This window comes from Diabrotica undecimpunctata, chromosome 1, assembly GCF_040954645.1.
Source record: "Diabrotica undecimpunctata isolate CICGRU chromosome 1, icDiaUnde3, whole genome shotgun sequence".
NCBI classification, from domain to species: Eukaryota; Metazoa; Arthropoda; class Insecta; order Coleoptera; family Chrysomelidae; genus Diabrotica; species Diabrotica undecimpunctata.
In genome coordinates, this window is record NC_092803.1 from 128,477,622 (window position 1) to 128,500,597 (window position 22,976).

Sequence of the window (22,976 nt, forward strand, 5' to 3'; positions counted from 1 at the left end):
AATATTATATTAATTATATTACTTATTTTTAAATAGATGGGAATGTAAATTAATTTAGAAAAATTGATTGATTAAAATATGTTTTTTTTTTTAATTTATTGATATTTAATAATTTTTTTGTTCCTCTGATTATTACGTCCTATGTTATTTACAGAGATTTTTTATTTGAGCATGTGACTGTAGTTTACTCAATCTACTCTACTCTTTAACTCAATAGAACTCTACCATCTCTAAGGTTCAACATTGTATCATATGCTGGTATGGAGAACAAAACATATCAGACACAGCAGAATCATGGAAAAGATTAAATAATTTTACAGATAAAAGTATTGATCACCTGGTTATCGTTGAACTCTAAGTGAAACACTCTAAAGGGCGGTTTACATGAAGCCAGTAAGAAAGCAAGTAAAGTGAGCAAGTTACTTGCCACAAGTTACATCCCTTTTGTAAACCTTTACTCGAGTCATATTTTAACGCAAGTAAAGTACCTGGCAACTTGCCACACAAGCTTAAATAATAGTCAAGTGAATAAAAAGAGGGTCTATTTCTCGACGCACTTGCTTTCCCTCTCTATGAAACCCTCATTGGAACACGTGAAACCGTAGAAGCCAGTGCCCAACATTATTTATTTTGAACATTGTTATTATCGCCGTTGCAATAACTTTACTATTAACTTCAAAATGACGCCACACATTTGTAAATTATCTTTTGAACTCATCTTTGATGGATTAATCATGTCTTAAGGAATGATTTGTACTAAAATGAGCAACGCTATTTAGTTCAGAAATATCTGATTGCCGTACGAATTATCTTATCAACAGTAGTTACAGAACAAGACGTCGGTTTCTCAATTATTTTAGATCTACTATCTAATACCCCAAACGCGTTTTTTACTATACGTCTAGCTCTCGATAGTCTAGAATTGAAAATGTTTTTATCATATGTTAAATGTGTTGTGCGTATGGTTTTATTAGAAAAGGCTTACCCACAATCACCCACAATTAAACCTTCCTCTGGAAGTAAATTGTTTACTAATGCATTTAATAGAGAGCTATTTCGGAACACCCCTCCATCAGATACAGACCCATTTGCACCAACATCAATATATATCTGCAACCATAGTTGTGATTCATTAGTGCCATAAGAATTATGCTGTTTGACTTCTTATAATTAAAGAATGTACTTCCACAATTAGATGGAGCTCGGATAACTACATGTTTCCCATCAACAGCTCCATAAAATTTAGGAAAATTCCACCTATTATCAAAACCTTTTCTATATTTTTTCACTCTCCATGTGATAATGGCACCTAAAGTAAAAAAGTACTATAGTCTCATTAGGATTTTCATTATTAAAGCTATTTGTAATTGTTATGCATTGATAACGTTTTAATGTTCTATCAAAGGTTAATTTTGTTATAGGACTCAACGACAATAATCTCCAATAATAAAGTTAGAGGTACTAATAATGGTGATGAAAATACCGTCAGTAAAATTCAAACCCATGTTCTATTCTCTGAGTCGACTAAGCCAGTTGCCAGTATTTCAGTACACAACGATAAAGAAAATCAAAGAAGTCTCCTGTCTACCCCAAATAATAAGAAAAGTCGTACGGAACTTTCAGAAGTTAAAGCTATAGTTAAAGAACTTAAGAATCTAAAAAATAAGGCCATTAACCGTACAGTAGAAGATGCCTGTGACGCCTTTGTAAGACGTGTCGCTATGCAGCTAAAAATGCTTTATACTCATTAATATAGCATATTAACTCGAGCAAGATTCAAAAAACAGAGCAACATTTCTGGTGGTTTGTCTGCATCCTATTCTAGTTTCACATTGCACCAACAGATAGACAGTTGACCCACACAGAAGCACAAATACGAATCCAAATCCAATTCCAAAACAGATCTCTTAAAGATAAGTGATGAGCTAAAACAGGGAGATGGGCTGGCTCCAACCCTCTTTAATATATGTTTAGAATTTGTTACCAAATAACCTTTCCTATGACTTCTCGGATCTGTTGTTGCACTTCAACGGCATTAAGGTGACTATTTCTTAATATTGTTAACACAATAAAGCGTTCTTCTTGAGCAGGTTTAAATTGCTTTCTATCTAGTCCAGGTCGTCTACTAAAAGATCCAGTTTCCTCATAACGTTGGAACACTCTTCGAGCCGATGCATCTGTCATATACATTTGTAAAGCAAAAACTTGCTGGCTTCACTTTCTATTAATGCAAGAACTTGGGCAGTTTTCTCTGGTGTAGTATCTATTAAAGTTACATACACTTAAACACTAATTAATTATAAAAAACAAACAATATGCATTTTTTTGTTGCAAAGGCAATAATAACAAATTTTTATAAATTTCTTATTATAATAAACAGAAATAAACACGTTTCTATGTTTGTCGGCTGCTAATCATATAAATGATATTAATCAATGCATGACAAATTTATACTCATATTAAAGCGTATTAAATTTTTTTTTCAAACAGTATAAATATCTCTTTTCTTGATCCGAGTACAGTAGAACCTTGATATAACGGACCTCTATTTAATGGACTTCGAATATAACGGACAAAAAATCCGCTCAAATGTAAAAAAAGAATAAAAACGTATTCTTAATAATATACATGGTTAACCCATCCCATGCCTCTGTATTTTACAAAGAATTTCAATAAAAGTTAGCATAAGAGGACACATTTCTAATAGTTATTTAATCTAAATAAATAAAGCAATTGTAAGAGAAACATAATATTTTATCATAAACATAATAACGTATGGTCCTAGTTTTGGGAAAAATTTCACCCAGTCTGATTGAGAAGCAAAATGCATTTAACAAAGAAGGCCATGGAATTGAAATGTCATCAGTTATTGACATTTAATAAACAAAGCAGAATATTTTGGTTTGTGCTCTGCAAAATGTCTTATAAAATTGATATTCGTCGAGGTGTTTATAATATGGTTGGGCGAATGTCGAAACGAAATATTGTTAATATTTATCGAGATCAAAACATAAGCAAATCGACAATTTATCGCACAATCAGAAAATGTGAAGAAGGGATACCATGTGTTAACTTGCGTAAAAGTGGCCGACCGCGGATTTTAAACCATATAAGAGAGGCAAGACTGATCGAAGCAGCTAAGAACAAAATTGGGGTCTCACAGCGAAAACCGGCCAAAAGATTTCATGTTGGAAAGACTACAGTATACAGGACTCTATAGAGTAACAATATTATCTACCGGAAAAGAAGGAAAGCTCCAAAATACACAGAGGATCAATTAGAGAGAATTCCGAGATGTTGCCGCGCGTTAAGGCAACAGTGTTTGGCAGTGGCAACGAGTGCTTTATGTCATTACGCGAGGATCACAAGGGACTGGTACGAAACTAACAACATTACCTTTGTACCGAAAGCAGACAATCCCCCCAACCTACCTCAGGCTCGTCCAATTGAAGAGTTCTGGGCAATATTAAGTCGGAAAGTCTATAATAACGGATGGGAAGCACAAAATCAGGAACAGTTAAGACGCCGCATATATACAAAAATTAGAGAAATTGACGCCGAGGTCGTCCAAAGGATGATGCAACGAGTCAGGGGAATTATTAGTCAAATCGAAAATAATGGTCCCTTGTCTGTCATTTGAATTTTGATTTAGAATAAGGATAGTTAAGTTAAATTGTTGAATAATTTAATAAAAATATAAGATTATCGTGGTCAGAGTTATATGCTTTTGAAATTTTTCCCAAAATTTTAGGACCATACGTTAATAATGTATCTACACACATGAGATATAAATTTACACATTTGTAGGCAAGAGACAGAAAGTGAGAACATCACATTATTAAGGGATTCCCTGATATAAAAAACGTAGATTTCTATGATTATATGGTTGTTTACCATGCTGCCGGAGATTTACACAACTCTACAGCAGTTTGACTTTTTTATTCGTTGTGAATGAACACATTCAGTCTACGCCAGTAAATAAGTTAAAATTTTCGTAATCACCCTTTAAATATAGACAAATGGAAATAAATCAATCTAACGATCAATAAAAAACTAGAAATTATACAGAAGTTAAGATCTAGAACGCCTGTGTCTCATATATGTGACCAATATGACATAAAAAAGCAAACTGTTTCGAACATAAAAGCAAAATAAATAAATTTGCATAAAAATGTGTGATGTAGGAGAGAACAACAATCTCAGAAAATGAATGAAATTGACTCGTGAGTCTTCACTGAAAGAAGCAATCTTAAATGGTACGGCCAACGACGTTCTAGTGGGGTTCCGGTCTGGAAGATAATTCTGGAAGAAACATCAGCAAGGTCAGGATCTCGGTACTGCTTTGTGCTAACGCCGATGGATCGCATAGGTTGACTCCGGTAATGGTTGGCAAATCTCTTAAACCTAGAGTTTTAAAGGATATAATGCAGCATCTGTTAGTTTCATATTATAGCTCTAAGAAGGCATGGTTCACATCAGATATTTTCGAAAATTGGTTTTTCAACCGCAAGAAGAGGTGATGTTTATTGCTTTTAGACAACGCCCCTGCTCACACTGTAGCAGTCACAACTGCTAACATATAATTAATTAATATAATTTATTATTAAAATCCTAAAACCCCTCAGAATCCCGTTTATGAAACGTTTATGGGCAATAGACGAGAACGATGCGCAAGTGTAACAACTACAGGTCAAGAGGAGTTCGGCTAAGGTCAGTTTTGGCCAACAACTCACACTGAGAGGTTTATTTCTCCAAGCCTTTACCGGCACTTTTCGTCTTAAAATCGGGTAGAAAATCTGGGATTGGATTTAATATTTTCCCCGAACATCAAGGGAGAAATTGGAACAAATGATAAAGAATCTTGATTGAAAAACCGACTTCCAAATCTGTAGAAATGAATATTTAAGACCCGGCTTCCAAATCTACCGAAATAATTATTTAAAACCCAGGTGAGCAATTAAATCAGTTAGTTTTATAGGCCTATCATTTTATTGATATTTTCATTGTCTTTTGAAATATTAAAAGTGTAAAATCAGAGTTTTCTCATATGTATCATGTGGCCTTGAGCCTAGATCGTTAATTTATCGGACACCTAATTAGTTTTTTCTGTTTTTTTTGTATACCTACTCGGTATAAAAACTTTCATGCCTAATTTACTAGATATTCTTTAAATGCGCAGACGCAATAAATAGACAGGATGACAGTCAGCTGATGAAATAAAATGTTTGTTTATTGTGGTAATTCGATGTAAGAGTATGTGTTGACAGTCATCTTTGGGTGCCTTGATGTTTCTCTAAATGTTATTTTTTGTAGATTTCACCCGATTAGGATAACGTTTAATATTAGAATTAGTTTAACCGAACACCTACTTCAACCCATTGGTAACCAGGAACCGATTGTCTCCAGAACCACAGCGTTCTTCTTCATTCGTTTTTTTTGGAGCCTCAAGGATCGTCAGAGTCTTAAGGGGACTTATCCAGGACCGCTGTAGTGTTGTGACAGACATTAACAACTAGTTTCTTAGGGTTAAGGTTTTTCTTGTAATTTACAACTTTGTATATGCATATACCAAGGTTAGTACTTATTACAGTTTTTGTAATCTATAAAAAGTTAGGTAAATAGTTATTAATTATTTAAATTAGATTCATTGTTAGGGAAGGGGTTCATGATTTTTGTATAGCGGTTTTTAAAAGGGAAGGGAAGAAATTTATGTATCAGGGTTTTTAAAAACTATATATATATATATATATATATATATATATATATATATATATATATATATATATATATATCTTTCCGAGTCTGTTGACCATAATTTTGTTCCACCATCAGTTTTGTTAGTTGTTAATATTATAAATATATTTGTTACAAGTAGTTTTGCTTTTATTTCAGTTCCTGCTTACAGTTATAATATAGCAGAACAAGGTCAATAGTGTCTTTTCGGTTTTTAAACATTATTACAGGGTATTAAATCAATAGTACTTTATTCCTTGTTGTTCATAACTTCATTTATTTTTTTGTTAATTTCCTTCAGAAATTAGCTGGCGCCCATTTTAATATTTTCCTAGGCATCTCCGTATATTCTCTTATCTTACCCCTTTTATAGTTCCAGATTTTCCGGTGCATTATTATATTGTATTCTTTTGGTTAAAAGATCTCTTTTCCCCTTATCTCAAAGCCAAATTCTAGTGTAGTGAGGCTAGCCCGAATTCGTGCTTGAGGTTTTGGTGTCTCTGTGTTCTTTTGACCTAAGCCATTCCTTTTATTATAACTTCGTTGCTAGTTCTTCTCTAATTGATCATCTCCTTCTCCATATACCGCCCCTAAATTTTATTTAGGTTTCAATTGGCGCTTTTGCGTTTGCAATTTGGTTAGGTTTCAACACCTCTGAAAATATTTTACAACTTTAGCTGTATGTTTTTGCCAACAAATACAACATCGCTTACTCAACCCATGTATAAGGGAATAATTTTGGCAACCAAATGAATATATAGAAGACTAAGAAAATTTTTAGACGACGTAACAGTTGTATTGTACGATGGAGATAATGCAGAAGCTATAGCAGAGCAGCGTAACTTACAAAACTTAATGTTTTACAATTTAAAATCAACAATTTTTAATTTTGCTGCAACGTAGGAGGAGGTGAAAGAGAAAATATTAAAAAATGGTTGGAAACATTTGTTTGATGGTCAAGGCATAGATTTAAATGGGTTGGATGTTACTGATTTCTGTAGGACAATACATAATAATACTGGAGAACATGTAGCTGAGGAAGATGTTTTGCAATCGCTAGAAGTAGATGAAGGCGACCCTGGTTATAACATCATGACTGAAAGTAAAATAGCAGATGAAGTTATGAAATTAAAAAATAAGGATGTAACTGAAGATAGCGAAGAAGACGACAAAATAACACTGCCAAAAATGAAGTTATCAGAGGTAAGATCGCATCTCGACAATCTAATAACATTTATTGAATATTTATCAGATAACGAAGTTCAACTGTATTCTAAGCATTTTCGTAATTTAAGAGTAATTTGATTCTCATCGAAAGCTCATCGATATCAACAGCAAAGTTACTTTACGACGAATATCCGAAGACAATTAAATAGAATTTTGTTTGTATTTTGTATTTTTTATATATATCTAAATACATTGTATATACATATTTTAAACAAATATATATTTTTTGATTTATTTTAAACATTATTGTATATAATGGATTTTCGGCTTTAACGGATACCCCGTTCTCCAAGTAGTCCGTTATACCGAGGTTTTACTGTAATTAGTTTCAGAAAAAAACACAGTTTAAGTCAAATATTTAAAGTGGGCCGATTTCTATGCATGCAAGTTTAGTTGAAGGGGCAAATTTTTCATGTTTGCAGTTATTACGTTCATCTCAAACTATGCTCACATTTTATTTTTAAATATCTTATTAAGTTTATATAATAATTAAATTTAATATCAAATGAGATGTTTATTTATATTTTAATATTAATTTAATATTGAGTCTGACTTTGACGGGTCTGTCAGAAGTAAACTCGTTAGGAGCAAACAAAATTTATTGAATTATTATAACGTATATAATTTGTTTAAAATGTAAATAATGCTTTATTCAGTTTTAAAAACAATATTTAAATTTTCAAAATACAAACAACATAGTATGCTTTTCGCTAATCTACAGTAGCGTCTACTGTACTACAGTATCACCTTTTTTTGCTTATTGTTAGACTCCAGTAAGGGCTTAAAAGGGTATGCATCTATAATATAGTGGGTTATAGTAGGTAGACGTGTAACCTCGGAAACCTTTTTTGGATGGTGCTAGAAAGGTCACCAATGGAGACACTGACGCCGAACGGCAGCTAGAGGGTTAGTGAAGAGCGAAACGGGGGTTCGAAACTAGCTTTTGGAACCAGGAATGGGTCCAACGGACGAAATAAGTAAAGATACGATAATAGATATTGAAAAAGATACAGAAATAAACAAGAAGATAGATAGGTAAAATTACCAAAGATAAGATAAGATAGGGAACAGGGCGCCACTTAATTTTTACGGGCTTAAGGAGAAAATTAAGAAACCTTAGAAAAGAAAAAAGATAAGGAAAGATATTTAGGTTCAGAGATCAAACCCAAGAAACGATATCACAGTTAATTACTAAATAAATTTTGTCAACACTCTACATAAATAAAAAAATAAATATATCAGGTATTACACTTACTTACTTACGAAACTTAATCAGCCTGATCTTTCTACTGGTCAAAGGTATAGTTATATGTAAAGGTAAAAAGCAAATATTCAGAGTTATGGTTATATCAGGGAACTTTGTTAGGAGTCGACAAATAAAATACATACATAAAACTAACAATATATTCAACAACAAAATTATGACGCTGCTGAATGCAACACAAGTAATAAAAATACACCAACAACTATGAAATGGTGGTATACATATAAAAATACGCAGAAATATGATTAGAAAATACCTTTACAAAAATATATAATACAATCATGCACAAATAAAGTTTTGGCGTATCTCGAGATATTACAGCAAAAAATTGAATAAAAAATATAACAAACACCAAAGATAACAAAAATTAATAAAATCTAAATTTACAAAAATACAAAAAAGTTTTTGAAGTGAAAACAAAAAAATTTAACCAAACCGCACTTCGTTAAGTCGATTAGCGATCTCGTACTATTATTTAATGATAAACTGAGCTGATGGAATTTGGTTCGTAACAAAATACCGACTGTTCTTTAAATTTAATGCAAAATTCAGTCATTACTCTCAACTACATTTGAAGAATTTTAGATACGTCCAGATAATAGAAGATGATATGATACCACACCATATTACTCGCCAAGATAAGTGGAGATACTTAGATTATAGTAACTTACGGTAATTCCTGACGACTGCTGCATTAAGTCACTGAAGTTAATGCTATACTTGTATTAAACACTGAATTTAATTACCCTTAAAGGTGCTTTATGACTATATTTAAGCTAATATAGTATAAGATCAAACAAAAAACACAAATAAACAAGTGTATACACACTTATAAAGAAAATGCACAGATAACGGTACGATAATAGAGATACAGTAAGATCTAGTCCTTACGCAAGGACTGTCCCACCAAAGGTAACTTTTTTTCTCTACGAGTGCCCACCGAGAAGTAACCTGGTTCCTCTAAAATTTTATCAAACTACCCAAGAAAAGGTGAGGGTATCTGCCCCCCAAAAATGATAGGCCAGCCTGTATCTATTTCTAAGAAGGTAAAAAGTCCTAACTAACATTGAACAGAACGGTATCCTTCTACCTACAAACGTGATGAAATATCAAATCTCCTAGATTAGGTTTTTCCCGAAAAACATTACAACGGGCGTTCGACGACAATTACCGAATTTATGAAAAAGAAACCGGAAAAATATTAACTAAGGATTCGCCAAACCGGCGTCTTTAAATAAATACGTAGGTAGGTTCTTCAGTCATATTTCGGTAGTTTCGCAATAAAAATTTCTGATCGTAAACACGACCATCAGCGTATCATCCACGTGGGTAAAAGGAATTAAAATTAATTTAATATATTAATTAAAAAAATGTTACAGACGGTGGAAAAAAATCTTTTTTTGATAACTTAAAGAGCAAAACCACGGAGCAAGACACCTCGACGTCCCCAGTTGGGCATGTATCTCGAACACCGGGCGTCAAGAAAGAAAATATCTCCGGTAAATATAAAAAAATCAGAATAGCTTATAGTATAATATAAAAAACAACATAATAGTATAAATGTAAAAATAGAATAGAATAAAAGTAGTTATACTATGAACTTAATTATATATAAAATATATATCCACTTACAATAGTACGTGTACCCATATATACTGTAAAACTCTGTACTTGTACTTGTACTTGTACCTCTATCGGTGTCATAAGCATCTTCTCTACACTGAGTGTACCTATGGCAGAAGGGAAAATAAGAAACATCACAATGAAGTATTTTGAAAAACTACAAAATCATGAAATCGCACATATTGTCTACTCGCAGAATCACCAGTAGAAAGAAGATGACTAAAAAAACAGTGGCCTATTGATCTTGCGATTTAAGTATAAATTTATTACTGGAGGATTCACTAGATAGTCACTTCTCTCATGTTATGTACATAATGTAATCTTATTTACTTAAAGCTCTTATAAAGGTTGAAAATTTGCACTTAAACAAATAATAAAAAATTAAATTGTAATACTAAATATTTAAGGACAATCTGTAGATTATCCTTAAACTGTAACTTTAATTAATATTATTTTAAATCAATTTAATATTGTATTAATGTTATCTTACAAATAGAAGCACCTTGTTTAAAAGACCACAAATCAAAATTCAGAACGCAACCGGAAGAAAAGAAAACCACATTGCCTGATACTGTAACTTGCGTCTAGCTATCTCGTTGTAGTAAATTTAGTCTTTATATATATTCCACCTGTACAAGTGCACAGAAAATCAACCATGAAAATCTTAACAATTTTCCTTTACGCTCTGGCAATTTTGTGTGCTTCGCAAGCAAAGATTTTCAAACGATGTGAAGTCGTTCATAAGTTGGAGAAACATGGAGTGCCAGATTGGCAAATACCGACTTTTACTTGCCTCGCGAAGTGGGAATCAAAATACGACTCAGGAAAACTTGATTACAAAACTGGAAGGCACGGAATTTTTCAAATCAGTGAGAAAGTGTGGTATGTACAAAATTTTTTTTGGGTGTATATTGCTCTAAGAAGTCAAGCTAATCAGGTAGATCAAATAATAAATGAGAAAATAAGGACGTAAGTTCTCTATTTATTAAAAAGTTTTGTTGTATTACATGTTTTATATTATATCATATAACAACGACCGTAAAGACCTTATTACGCAAGAGTCAGAAAATTACGACAACGAGCAAGTGATGTAATACACACTGCTGCATAATATACTAACTTCACGAAATGAGTTTGCATTACACATTTTTACGAAAAATGTTGTTAACAAGTTAAAACAAATCCTAGTATGTGTGAAACTAAATGTATTTTTTGTTTTTATTATACATTAAACCAGTAAAACTATAGTTCCTACAGTATAAATTCCGATGCACGTCATTATCTACATGAGAGATTAGTTGACATTGTTGCCAAATTACAAAAAAATCCTGAATTCATTTTAAATCAAATATATCACATAATTATTGCATACAACGTAACAAATTAATATTCAATGTAAATATATAAAAAAATTAGAAATTTAGAATTAGAAAAAAATAGAAACACTTTTATTACTTACTAATTTACTTTAAAATGTTTTGTTACAACTAGATTTTTAAATGTTAATCAACATTTTTCTTCAGTTTTATTTACGTTTGAGATTTCTGATCGACACATTATAATTCTTTAACCTAGGATCAAAAATGGTCAACTCCATTTTTACAACAATGGGGATAAACACGTTTATGTGACAAACACTAGACTGGCATTTCGTGATACATTACTATTTTCTTACTCATATATTAGCCCAATCCTGTTAAAAAAAAAAGGTTGAAAAATGTTTCGCAGATATCTGAAGCTTTTAAGACATAATTGGGGGTTACTAGATGACGAATAGATGAAAAGGTACTCGTATTTTTACCTTGCGTTTTTTTTAAACAATAATTTACGGTCAAAATTTAATTTTTTGTCTAGGTACAAGTTTTTTCCCTTATATTTTAAATAAACAATATTTATATCATTTTTTTATATCAAGAATATCTTTATTTTCCCGTTTTTTCAATTAAAATTGATAAATTATTTAAGGAGATAATTGCAAAAATGCAGTTTTTTTTTGCAATAATTTCTAAATTTTATTTATTATTATTATTTATTTTTTTATTAACAAAATAAAATGTTATTAATACATTTGAACATCGAGGAATTACCGTCTTTTAAATTTGTGGCAAATTTCCCCCTGATCGGTCAAATAGCTTAAAAGTTATTTAATTTATTTATCCCTGAGGCTAATTATTTAAACTATTGAACTTGCCCTATGAATGATGTTAGACACATTTAACAAATTTCATAGGATTGTTTAAGACTTAAATTATCTCAGAAGTTAAATGCATATTGCGTTTTCATCGAAATTATTTACAAAATAAACGTTTGAAAAAGAGGTATGTTTTTTACTTATAAACAATTGTAATAACTCTTACATTTTTCAAGCTACAGACTTGTACGTACAGCCATTGGATAGCTGGTAAAGAAACTCACATTAAAAAAAACCTTCTATGATTAATAGAAACGAAGTTAACGACTATTTTTTAAAAAATCATATCTCCATTGTTTATAAACATTAAGAAGTAAAATTTGCACAAATTTTGAATGAAAATCTAAACTTTATATTGAAATTGAAATAAAATTCATCCAATTTTTCAAAACTTTCAGCCCTTCGAAACGAAGGTACTTTCGAAAGATCGACATAGGAAAGTGTAGAGGATAACTGTTTCAGCTCCTTTTTTTTTTTCGACATCGGAACTTCAAATTGGAACTTTTTTTTATTTTGGGGTAGCTCGTCGAAATATGAATACCTACATAGTTTTCACTGGCCGGAAAATATGGGAAACCTCGGAAAAATTTAGTCTATTTAAAATTTACCGTAAAAACTGACTTTTTTTTGGCTGGCATAGTCTGTCGCAATATTAATAATGATGACATAATTTTCACCCCCCCCCTCCATAAATCTTGGAAAATCCGGGAAAATTAACATATATTTTTTTTATTGTATATCAATAATGTAATAATATGTACTTATATATTTTATAAATTAAATTTCAGGTAATTTTTTACACATTATATTATTATATTCCTTATATTAATTATAATTGTTTGTATTTTTTTAATTAACAATATTGATTTTTATTCTATTTTTCGTACAAATATGATATACAATATTATTCTAATCTGTGTTACTGCTTTGATAAAATAAGTCGATTTTTTCATCACTTGTCTTATTAAATTTTGCAATGTTTATTAAACTTTACTTTTTTTTTCTTTACATACATTGGTTTAAAAGTTAAAATTTGGTTCATTAATTCGACTTAACTGTCAGCTCTGAACCTTTTTGTTGCAGGTTGTTTGTCTTCACTTATTAAATCAGTCTCTAACTATACATCTTCAGAATCACTGTCGTCAAACGTAACTGTACCGAGGTTGCAGCATATTTTCTCCTCTACTTCTTCCTCAGTACAATTTATGCAGAAGTTCGTACAATTCAAAGCACGTTTTCTGCACCCACATCTAGTAGTTTTGCAACCTGTGGTGCATTTGCATGTAATGTGCCTTAATGTCTATTCGGGAATTAAATTATCTAGAATATAAATTGGTTCAAAATCAGTGGCACTTTGTCTCCAACCATAGGCACAAGCATCTAAGTTATTACCTAACCACATTTGTAATTGATAGTAAACCCGAAGAACATGCTGTTTGGCTGCACCTTCAGTTGGTGGCAGAGTTTCTAGTTTAAAAGATGATTTACCGATATTTCTGTTGAATTTTAAGTATTTTAAATCATTTAAAGAAAGTGTATCGTTGTGTTTTTTTATAATTATTTATTATAATTAATTATTCATTCAATAGTTTTAAATATTACTTACAATTTTCAATCAAAAAGTAATTAAACCGTTTAGTTAAAACTTTTTTGTTTAAAATACACAAAATATTTTACTCAAAGAAGTATACGTATATTGCTTTCTAAAGCCACTACACTGAGACTGACGAAATTTTGGAGCGTGGAGCTGAAACAGTTTCAACTCCACTTTCCTATGTCGATCTTTCGAAAGTACCTTCGTTTCGAAAGGCTGTAAGTTTCGAAAAATTGGATGAATTTTATAGATATAAGTTTCAATATAAAGTTTAGATTTTCATTCAGAATTTGTGCAAATTTTACTTCTTAATGTTTATAAACAATGGAGATATGATTTTTAAAAAAATAGTCGCTCTCTTCGTTCGTATTGGTCATAGAAGGTTTTTTTTTTAAATGTGAGTTTTTTTACTAGATATCCAATGGTTGTACGTAAAAGTCTGCAGCTTGAAAAATATAGAAGTTATTACAATTGTTTATAAGTAAAAAACATACCCCTTTTTCAAACGTTTATTTTGTAAATAATTTCGATGAAAACGCAATATGCATTTAACTTCTGAGATAGTTTAAGTCTTAAACAATCCTATGAAATTTGCTAAATGTGTCTAGCATCATTCATAGGGCAAGTTCAATAGTTTAAATAATTAGCCTCAGGGATAAATAAATTAAGTAACTTTTAAACTATTTGATCGATCGGGAAGAAATTTCGCACAAATTTAAAAGACGGTAATTCCTCGATATTTAAATGTATTAATAACATTTTGTTTTGTTAATAAAAAAATTAATAAAATTTATAAATTAGTGCAAAAAAACTGCTTTTTTGCAAATATCTCCGTAAATTATTTATTAATTTTAATTGAAAAAACGGGAAAATAAAGATATTCTTGATATAAAAAAATGATATAAATATTGCTTTTAAGGGAAAAAACTTATAGACAAAAAATCAAATTGTGACCATAAATTATTGTTAAAAAAAACGCAAGGTAAAAATACGAGTACCTTTTCATCTATTCGTCATCTAGTAACCCCCACCTATGTATTAAAAGCTTCAGATATCTGCGAAAAATTTTGCCGTGAAATCGATGATTTTTGCCTAACCAGACTGGGCTATATGAGTGTAATTTATTAAAGAACAACATTGATTTTATCGTTTGAATACTTTAATGCACAGAAAATGCTACTAATAAATTGGATTTGCCCAGTTTTGAAAATTGGGTACTGGATGTCAGATGGTTTGATCCCTTTTGAAAATTACAATAATGGATTTGCCTAAATCTGAACCTAACAAAATGCCATCATAAACAGGTACGGATTCTGCCATTTCTTGTACTATGGTATCATGCTGTGATACTTTCAGATTTATTAATAGGAGTATTAAATAAATGCTAACTAGTACTACAAAAATTTATTGAATTAAAAAAAATCAACGTTTCATAAATATCAAACTCGTACACTTTCGTCGTTTTGATCATGATTGCAGCAAGGTTCATCTTCTTCAAGGACCTCTGTCAAGGTGGTGTTATTAATTATGTTTAAATAAAATGTTAATTTTGTGTTTTGGACTCCTCTGTCAATCCAGTCCACTCCAGAGTGTTTCTCTAACAGCTTTTTAACATCTGCAATTTTAGCAGCATTAACTGAAACTCCAGTTGTTAGTCTTTTTAGTGTAAATGAAGATAATGTTACACCTTTTTTTAAGACTTAGAGCGTTGCTAATATCAGATTTATAAAACTCTTCGCCGGAGACCAATACAGATTTGCGAGAACGTGTTATAATAAATCTTTTATTACATTTTGTTATTTGGAAATGAAAGTTTTGGTTGTTTTTCAGAGCAGCCTTCGCCATATCATTAAAATTTAATATAGATATATTTGAAACATCGTACGTTGTTGCAGTTTCTTCAAAAACTTTCACATATTCTTCTGGAGATATAATTGTCTCCATCTTTTTTATTTTTTTTTTCTATAACCCCAAACACCCTGTCCCGTTACTGGAAATATCAACTCTATCTTGTCATTTGTATGAGGAGCTTTTGTACTCAACCAGTTCATGCACATTGTTAAAATAATTGTGTTTTTATTTTGCCACCCACAACCGTCAGAGGCAAGACGCAAAACTTTTATACCCTGCAAATTAACATTTTTTAAAAAGTGATAAACACAGCTTGCTATCTTATTAGAAGTTTTTTTATGTTGGTTTTCTGTCCAATAGAAAACGTGAGTATTTTCTTTACGAAAGTGATCGTTACTACTACCTTCCACAATGATAAAATTATAAATATATAATTGGTGTAAGTAATAGGCAGACTGGTCAGGACTTTGAGGAGAACTTGGTTTTTCTGACAGTCATACGTTATTGTTTTCAAATCCGGCTTCTTCCCTTTAAACAATTGATAAAAAGCTTTTGCTCTTAGTTTATGGACTTGTTTTTCCACAATTAAATTTGTCTTTTCTTGCACATTTTGCTCAGACTTAATTTTCCCGTTCAGCTCCAAACACTTAGAACACACGTCTGTTCTGGGACTTCCAAATCCCAAATTAAACTTTGTATTGAATACATGACGATAATATGAGAGCTTACAAAGAGTATTTGGATATGACTCTTTGTACATCCTGTACATTTTGGACATTTTGAGTTCAGAAGGTAAATACTTTCGAATCAGTTTTGCTTTATTGTAATGAGATTCAACACTTTTAAAAATCTTAATAAATTGTATTATATTACCTTTCATAATTTGAAACTTGGTTGTTTTTCTATCACCACTTCTAGTTTCAGTATGCATTTCTCCGCTACGATGATAACGATGAAGGACTCCTCTTATTCGGCATTTCTTAATCAAAAGTATTTTTTAAAATGTACTTCTGCATACTGGTATAATTTGTGCTTCATAAGTTTTAACAAAATATGTAAATGGTAATAATCGTTCATCACCGTGTCCATTCACAATACGTTTTCGTTAAATTGGAATTGCCTTGCAATATTTAACAATGAAATAGTCTTGATAACTTTTCGTTTTTTGTGCATTAATAGCATCATGGAATTGTTGTATATCTCGCATTGTAAACTTCTGACAAGAGTATGCCTTAGAATTATGTTTACATGTTATCTGTTCTGGCAATGACGAGGCGGAGTATCTGTAAGAAAAAATTTATAATAATATTTGAAACCAGAGAGATATCATTATTAAATCATAAGGTTTGTTCCAACCCGTCACAGTACCGTTCTTGAATGGTTACGAGTATGAGGAGTAACACATTTTTCGTTACTGAGCATACTACTAACCATTCAAGAAGGGCATTTGTGACGGGTTGGAACAAACCTATTGTAGACATTACTTTAAACGGGATTTTTTTGTTGTATATTTTATAACTCATCAAACAAAACATAAAAACAAATATCTGTTTACATTGATTTAGTATATCCCTAAATTGGTCTAATGTTTGTTTACATTGTCTAATGTAAAGAAGTTTCGTGTATAAAATAATTTTGAGTACAGCCCTGCTTTTAGTATACAGTTGTAAGATGGAAAGTTTCTTACCTTTGTCTTTAGAATTTGACACGTTTAGTATCTTCCTGTCGCTTTGCTCTTTTTCTACTTTTGTTTGGCGTTGTTTCCTCTATCGAATTATTCATATTTCAGTAATATTAACTTAATTGTACAACAGAAAATTAGAAAAAATCCTCCGTTGTCGTTAATCGATAACAAGTACCAGATAACTGATTCAGAATGATACAGTCACGTGAGCAAGTCCCGAGTTACTATTGGTCGAAATGGGCTTGACCAATATTGAAACTGATATTGTCAGGATTTGACTAAATTTGAACATCACACTGATTTTTATAGGCAATTTGTAAGCGTTAGTATGGAAAAACTCTAATATTGCATCGCTTCATGTAATTATAACTTCTGATCTGCTTAAAATAAAAACCTGGTCCGACTCTAATTTACTCTCTTTTAACGTGGATAAGACAGTAGCATTATCCTATAAAGGAGCTCTTCAACCCTTGCTTCTTAATAACAGCCAGATCAGTATAATTGATTCTGTAAAATTTCTTGGTATTTTTATAGACAGCAATTTTAAAGGATCCCTTCATATCGATTTCTGATAAAATCTGTTTGCCCTAATTCGTAAATACCTACATATTTTTCCAGCAAGACTTAGCCATGATTACTACACTATAAATTCAAGCTTTGATGTGTATTTACCGATCCCATCCACTGAGTTGGAAATTGTGAGTAAAGAAATCTATATTATATTCGGCAAAAAAATTATACAACCATCTTCCTTTGCAACTTTAATCTACAACTTCCTTCTTTAAGTTCCGTAAATTAACAAAAGCTTTTCTATCTGAAAGACCTTATTATTCAGTGGAAGAGTTTCTCAACGAATAGTTAAGAAAGTACAGTTCGTTTAGATATAAGTAACAAAGTATGTTTTATATATATTTGAGATATATTCGTAAACTAGTTCGTAAGGTTTTATTATGCAATTTGCAATAAAGTGAAATTTTGCAATGGATTGTATATCTTATTATGTTTTATTCTGTGATATTGACGATTTATGTAATTTTAGTAAATTTTAATTGTTATTGTTATTATTACTTTTTTTTAACTTATAAGTATAAGCTTTGTCCATAAAGTTGTACAATTTTCAGGGACAATAAAGCATATTTCTATTCTACTCTATGGTATCGTAGGTGGTTTTGTAATAAATGAAAAGTACTTGTGTTCTAATTTTGTATTTATAGCAATTAATCAGAATTTGTTTTTGCTTAAAAATTTGATCGGTTATTGATTTTTCCTTGCGAAATCATCTAGGGTATTCTCCTAGATTCTTCTTCACATAGATTTCTAATTGTTTTTAACTAGTATGGGGAGCACTTTGTATTTTACCTCTAATAAGGATATTCCTCTATAGTTGACGCATTTGGTTATATCTCCCATTTTGTGTATATGAATTATAATAACTTATTCCGTTCTTAAGGCATTTCTTTGGCATCCTACACTTTTACTATTGGCTCATGAAGTTGGTTTCGTAAAGCCTCTTCTCCATATTTTAAGTTATCTGCAATAATGCCGCTCTCCCCGGGGCTTTTTTGATTTTTCATTTCTTTTATTTCTTTAATTTCTTCTCTTATGGGCTTTGATATTTCTTCCACTACTATTTGGGGTTTAGGAACATTATAATTTTCTTTATTAGTCACTCCGCCATTTAGTAGGCCTTTGAAATATTCTCTCCATCTTTCACATATTTGGTCTTCGTCCACTATCAGGTTCTTCTGCGTATCTTTTACATTCATTGTTCTTCCATGATACCCAGTTTTATTGTATTCTACGTCTTTGTAAAATTTTTGATTTTATTTTCTTGTAATTTTCTTTAGTACTCTTTACTTGATGATCCATATACTTTATTTTCCACAACCTTAGGATTTTCTTTGCCTTTTTTCGTTGTTAAGAATACCTTTCAAGGTCGTCTAGTGTTTGCGATTGCATAGTTTTTTATGTCAAATCTTTTTTTTTTTATTTCTCTTCTAAATTCGTCATGTAAGCAGTGTTTTTTTCTAAATCATATTGTTCTTGGTATGTTCTTTGACGTTGCTTCCATTGAAGTGTTTGTCATTTTCAAGAATGTTGTATATTTCTTACAGTAGCACTATCTTGTTTGGCCTAGATTTCTTGTACATCCTTGTTGATAATTCAGCACTACCTCAAACTTTTGCAGTATTTTAAAATTAAATTTAAGTTATACTTTCTTTCCGTTTATGCCTTTTAACTATTATATATCTCTTACTTTTAACCAAAAAATGATCAGAGTCTACGTCACTAATATAACAGTACCAGTAAACAATTTCCTAATACAACAGTAACAATAATTAGAAACTTGCAGTATGTTACAAAAAGCTATTGTTAATACAGCATTTGATTATCGTTTGAAAATAATCGAAACGTATATCGTCATTAAAATGGATATCCCAATTAAAATGGATTTCATTTAATAAACTGCTAATCCTTGTAATTGGGGAGGCATATTAGTGTATCATACCATGTGTGTAACAAAAAATAGATTTTACACAATAGATCAGGATAATTCACTGATATATTCACGGATATATAACAACTGTACCCGTTACCATATATATATATATATATATATATATATATATATATATATATATATATATATATATATACATATATATACATATATATATATATACATATATATATATACATATATATATATATATATATATATATATATATTAAAAGCTGAATCAACAATTTTTTATATGGATTTATAATTTTCCACCAAATAACACACCTAGATTAGAGCTTTCATTGATTTGCATCGTCTATAATTAAATTAAATTGTCATCTGTTTCTTAAATAACGAAAGTGTTTTACATTTAGAAATATTCATCATAACATCAATTATATTCTTAGTACACCACTTGACTAAGGAATTGAGTGATGTCTATAATTTGTCACAGTCTTTAATACCGGATATTTTATAATACAGTTCTATGCCATTAGCAGAAAACAAAAAGTCTGTACTCAATTCCCTTGAAAGGTCATCTGTAAATAACAAAAGGAGTAAAGGACCTAGATTAGAGCCTTGAAAAACTATGGAGCCAGCTGTAAATTTAATCCACTTGCAACCTGTGCACTGTCCAAAAGAAATTATTGCATTTAGGTAAGACGGTATTTGTGATAACAGTTGATTCGAAAAACCTAAAGGATCTAGTTTAGCCAATAAAATGTAGATCTACAGTGTGCAGTATAAGTCTGTATATATAACATCAACTTGATCTTGCTCTTATAGGATTTCCGAAATAAACTGGGTTATAAATGTGAAGTTAGTCACAGTAGACCTACCAAATTGTTACGTTTTTTTGTGGGTTCAGGAATTAGGTAAAGTAAACGTACTTTAAATAATTTAATTTAAGTTACTACAAAACGAAATTCACTGATTAACAAATAATATCTCATTACCAATTATAAATACACTAATGATTTCCGCAAATCAGAAATCAATATGCGAACTCGTATGTAATTATTTATATGCATCCGGATATATAATATAAATTTGTTACAATTACGTTTCAATTTATAAACATAACATAAATCATTCAAAAATCTGTGACAAATGGACTAGTTTCCCTACCAAACACACTATCATCATCATCATCATCAATAATTTTCGCCTACAATAATATGGGTATCGCTTACTAACCCACTTGTCTAATCATTGTTCCTTCAAAGGGGCAGCGCAGCTGTTTTTATACATAGAAAGATATTCTAGATATCGCCAGCGAAGTCACGAATGCCGAATCAGCGCTTTCAATACGAGATTCTAGAAAAATACCGCGACTAAAGCATTGATAGAACGCCAGGTAGAATTTTCGAGATAAAAAGAACTTTGCTTCGTGAATTACAGGACCCTAATTACAGTCACATAACATCGCCCCACTCTTATAAGCTGTTTGCCCTGAACCGTACCTAAATGAACCAGGTCGTTGGAATTTGTCCTTCATAAGGACACACGCAAAAAATGGAGGAGTTTAAGACAGGCCTATGTCCAGCAGTGGACGTGATAAATGAAGGCTGGATAATGATGATGATGAAGGACACAGTCTTTCTATGTGGACGACCTTCGACTTACTTTGTAGCGTTAGTTGCACCCTATATACAAGGTCGTTTATCTTCTTAGCAACCAGGTACGGTCCCTCTTATGGCCGCTACAACTTGGGATTTAGACCTTTCCTTTTGGTTTGGCTGGTAACCTTCATCCGATCACTGGTGAGTTATAGCTTATTCCTGGCGAAATCGTGGACCATAACTAGCAGATTCTCTGGACCACTGATATACTCGGGGAGTGTCTCTTGGTCCACCTTGTCTCGTAAACTGCCATATAGGAGATTAATGGAAAGCTTCATCTCTCGACCAGTTAATAAAATTGCTGGACTGTAACCAGTTACTTCATATTGGAAGCTTCCGTAAGCTAGCAAAAACAGAGGCACCAATTTATCCCAGTCTCTCTTGTTTTCATGTACAAATAGAGATAGGTAAGTGTTGATGATCTGCTTCTGTATTTCTATCATGCCGTCGGGCTAAAAATGAAATGGTGTTGTCCTGCTCTTTGTAATTCCCAACAAAGCTATCATATTCTTCCTAACTTCCGTTTAGAAGTTGGACCCCTGATCAGAATAAAGCAGTGGAAGCCAGTGGAATTTATTCTACAGGCATGTTTTCATCCTTCCAAAGTTGTGCATTATTTTATATATGCGTTTCAGCAGCTCCTCTCCTCCGTTTATGACGAGTTCATTGTTAATTTTATCTGGCCCCGAAGTTTTGTTTAGTTTTAGTTGCTTTACAACATCTACGAATCCTGGATAGGTAGGTGCGTCTTATTTTGCATGTTTATTACCTGTTATTTCTTCGTCTTCTGCATATGTCTTTTAATTGATTTATATAGTTTCGGAAAATGTTTTTCCCAATTTTTTTTGTGTATACTTGTTTTTTGGTACTATATTGTTTTTTTATATATTCGAACAGTTTTTTGTTATCCTATTTCTAAGTGTAGCATTTGTTCAGAAATTTATGTCTCTTTCTTTCTTTCTTTATTTCTACAATGCTGTTTTTTTATGTTCTTACATTCCTTTTCTATATCCTCATTGTTGGATATTTTCAGTTTCTGTCCCAATTCTTTGGTATACTGTTGTTTAGTTTCTTAAGATTTTGTGTTTTGTACTGACTAGATATGTGTTTGTTGCAGATGCTAGGTTACACATTTTTCCTCCATTATCATTATTTGTGATTTCGTGTATTGTTTCTTTGCCCGCTACATTTCGGTTTTAACCTTCCCTTCTCACCTTTGCATAAAATTCGCCCATTATTATTAAGATGTCATTTCTGGGAGTATTTTCACAGGTTTCTTCTAGGATATCATAAAATGCAACTTTATCTTCTTGGGTTGCTTCATGAAAATTACTTAGTTCTCGGGAAGAACCGCGTTGAGAATTTATTACTCGACGTTTCGGAACCCATTTTGGAGCCATTATCAAGATTGATACGGTTCGGTTCGAGTTCGGCGTCTTAATCTGCCTACTCCCCTCACTCGAGACGTACCAGTATTGTGTTCTGTATTGCAAGAACTGTCTCTCGGCACTGAGGTCTCAATATGCCTACTCCTCAGTGTCGAGTGACAACCGGTTTTACCCTGTGTGGCTGCTTTTATACTCGCTGTATGCGCGGGAACGCTATGCGCTGACGTGGTCTGAACTGATGTGGCCTGAGCGGTGAGGGCGGAAGGTCGCTGAAGTAGGGGTCGCCATGTTGCCGG

At 31.6% G+C, this 22,976-nt stretch overlaps 1 protein-coding gene across 1 annotated transcript in view; it reads left to right on the forward strand.

Moving 5' to 3' along the window:
* The first annotated feature begins 10,447 nt into the window (after positions 1 to 10,447).
* The window catches only part of LOC140434970 (uncharacterized), a 65,213-nt gene continuing 52,684 nt past the window's right edge, over positions 10,448 to 22,976 (forward strand). The window contains exon 1 of the mRNA XM_072523622.1: positions 10,448 to 10,729. Coding sequence (XP_072379723.1) covers positions 10,503 to 10,729 — 227 coding nt within the window. The 5' untranslated portion in view covers positions 10,448 to 10,502. The remainder of the gene's footprint in view (positions 10,730 to 22,976) is intronic.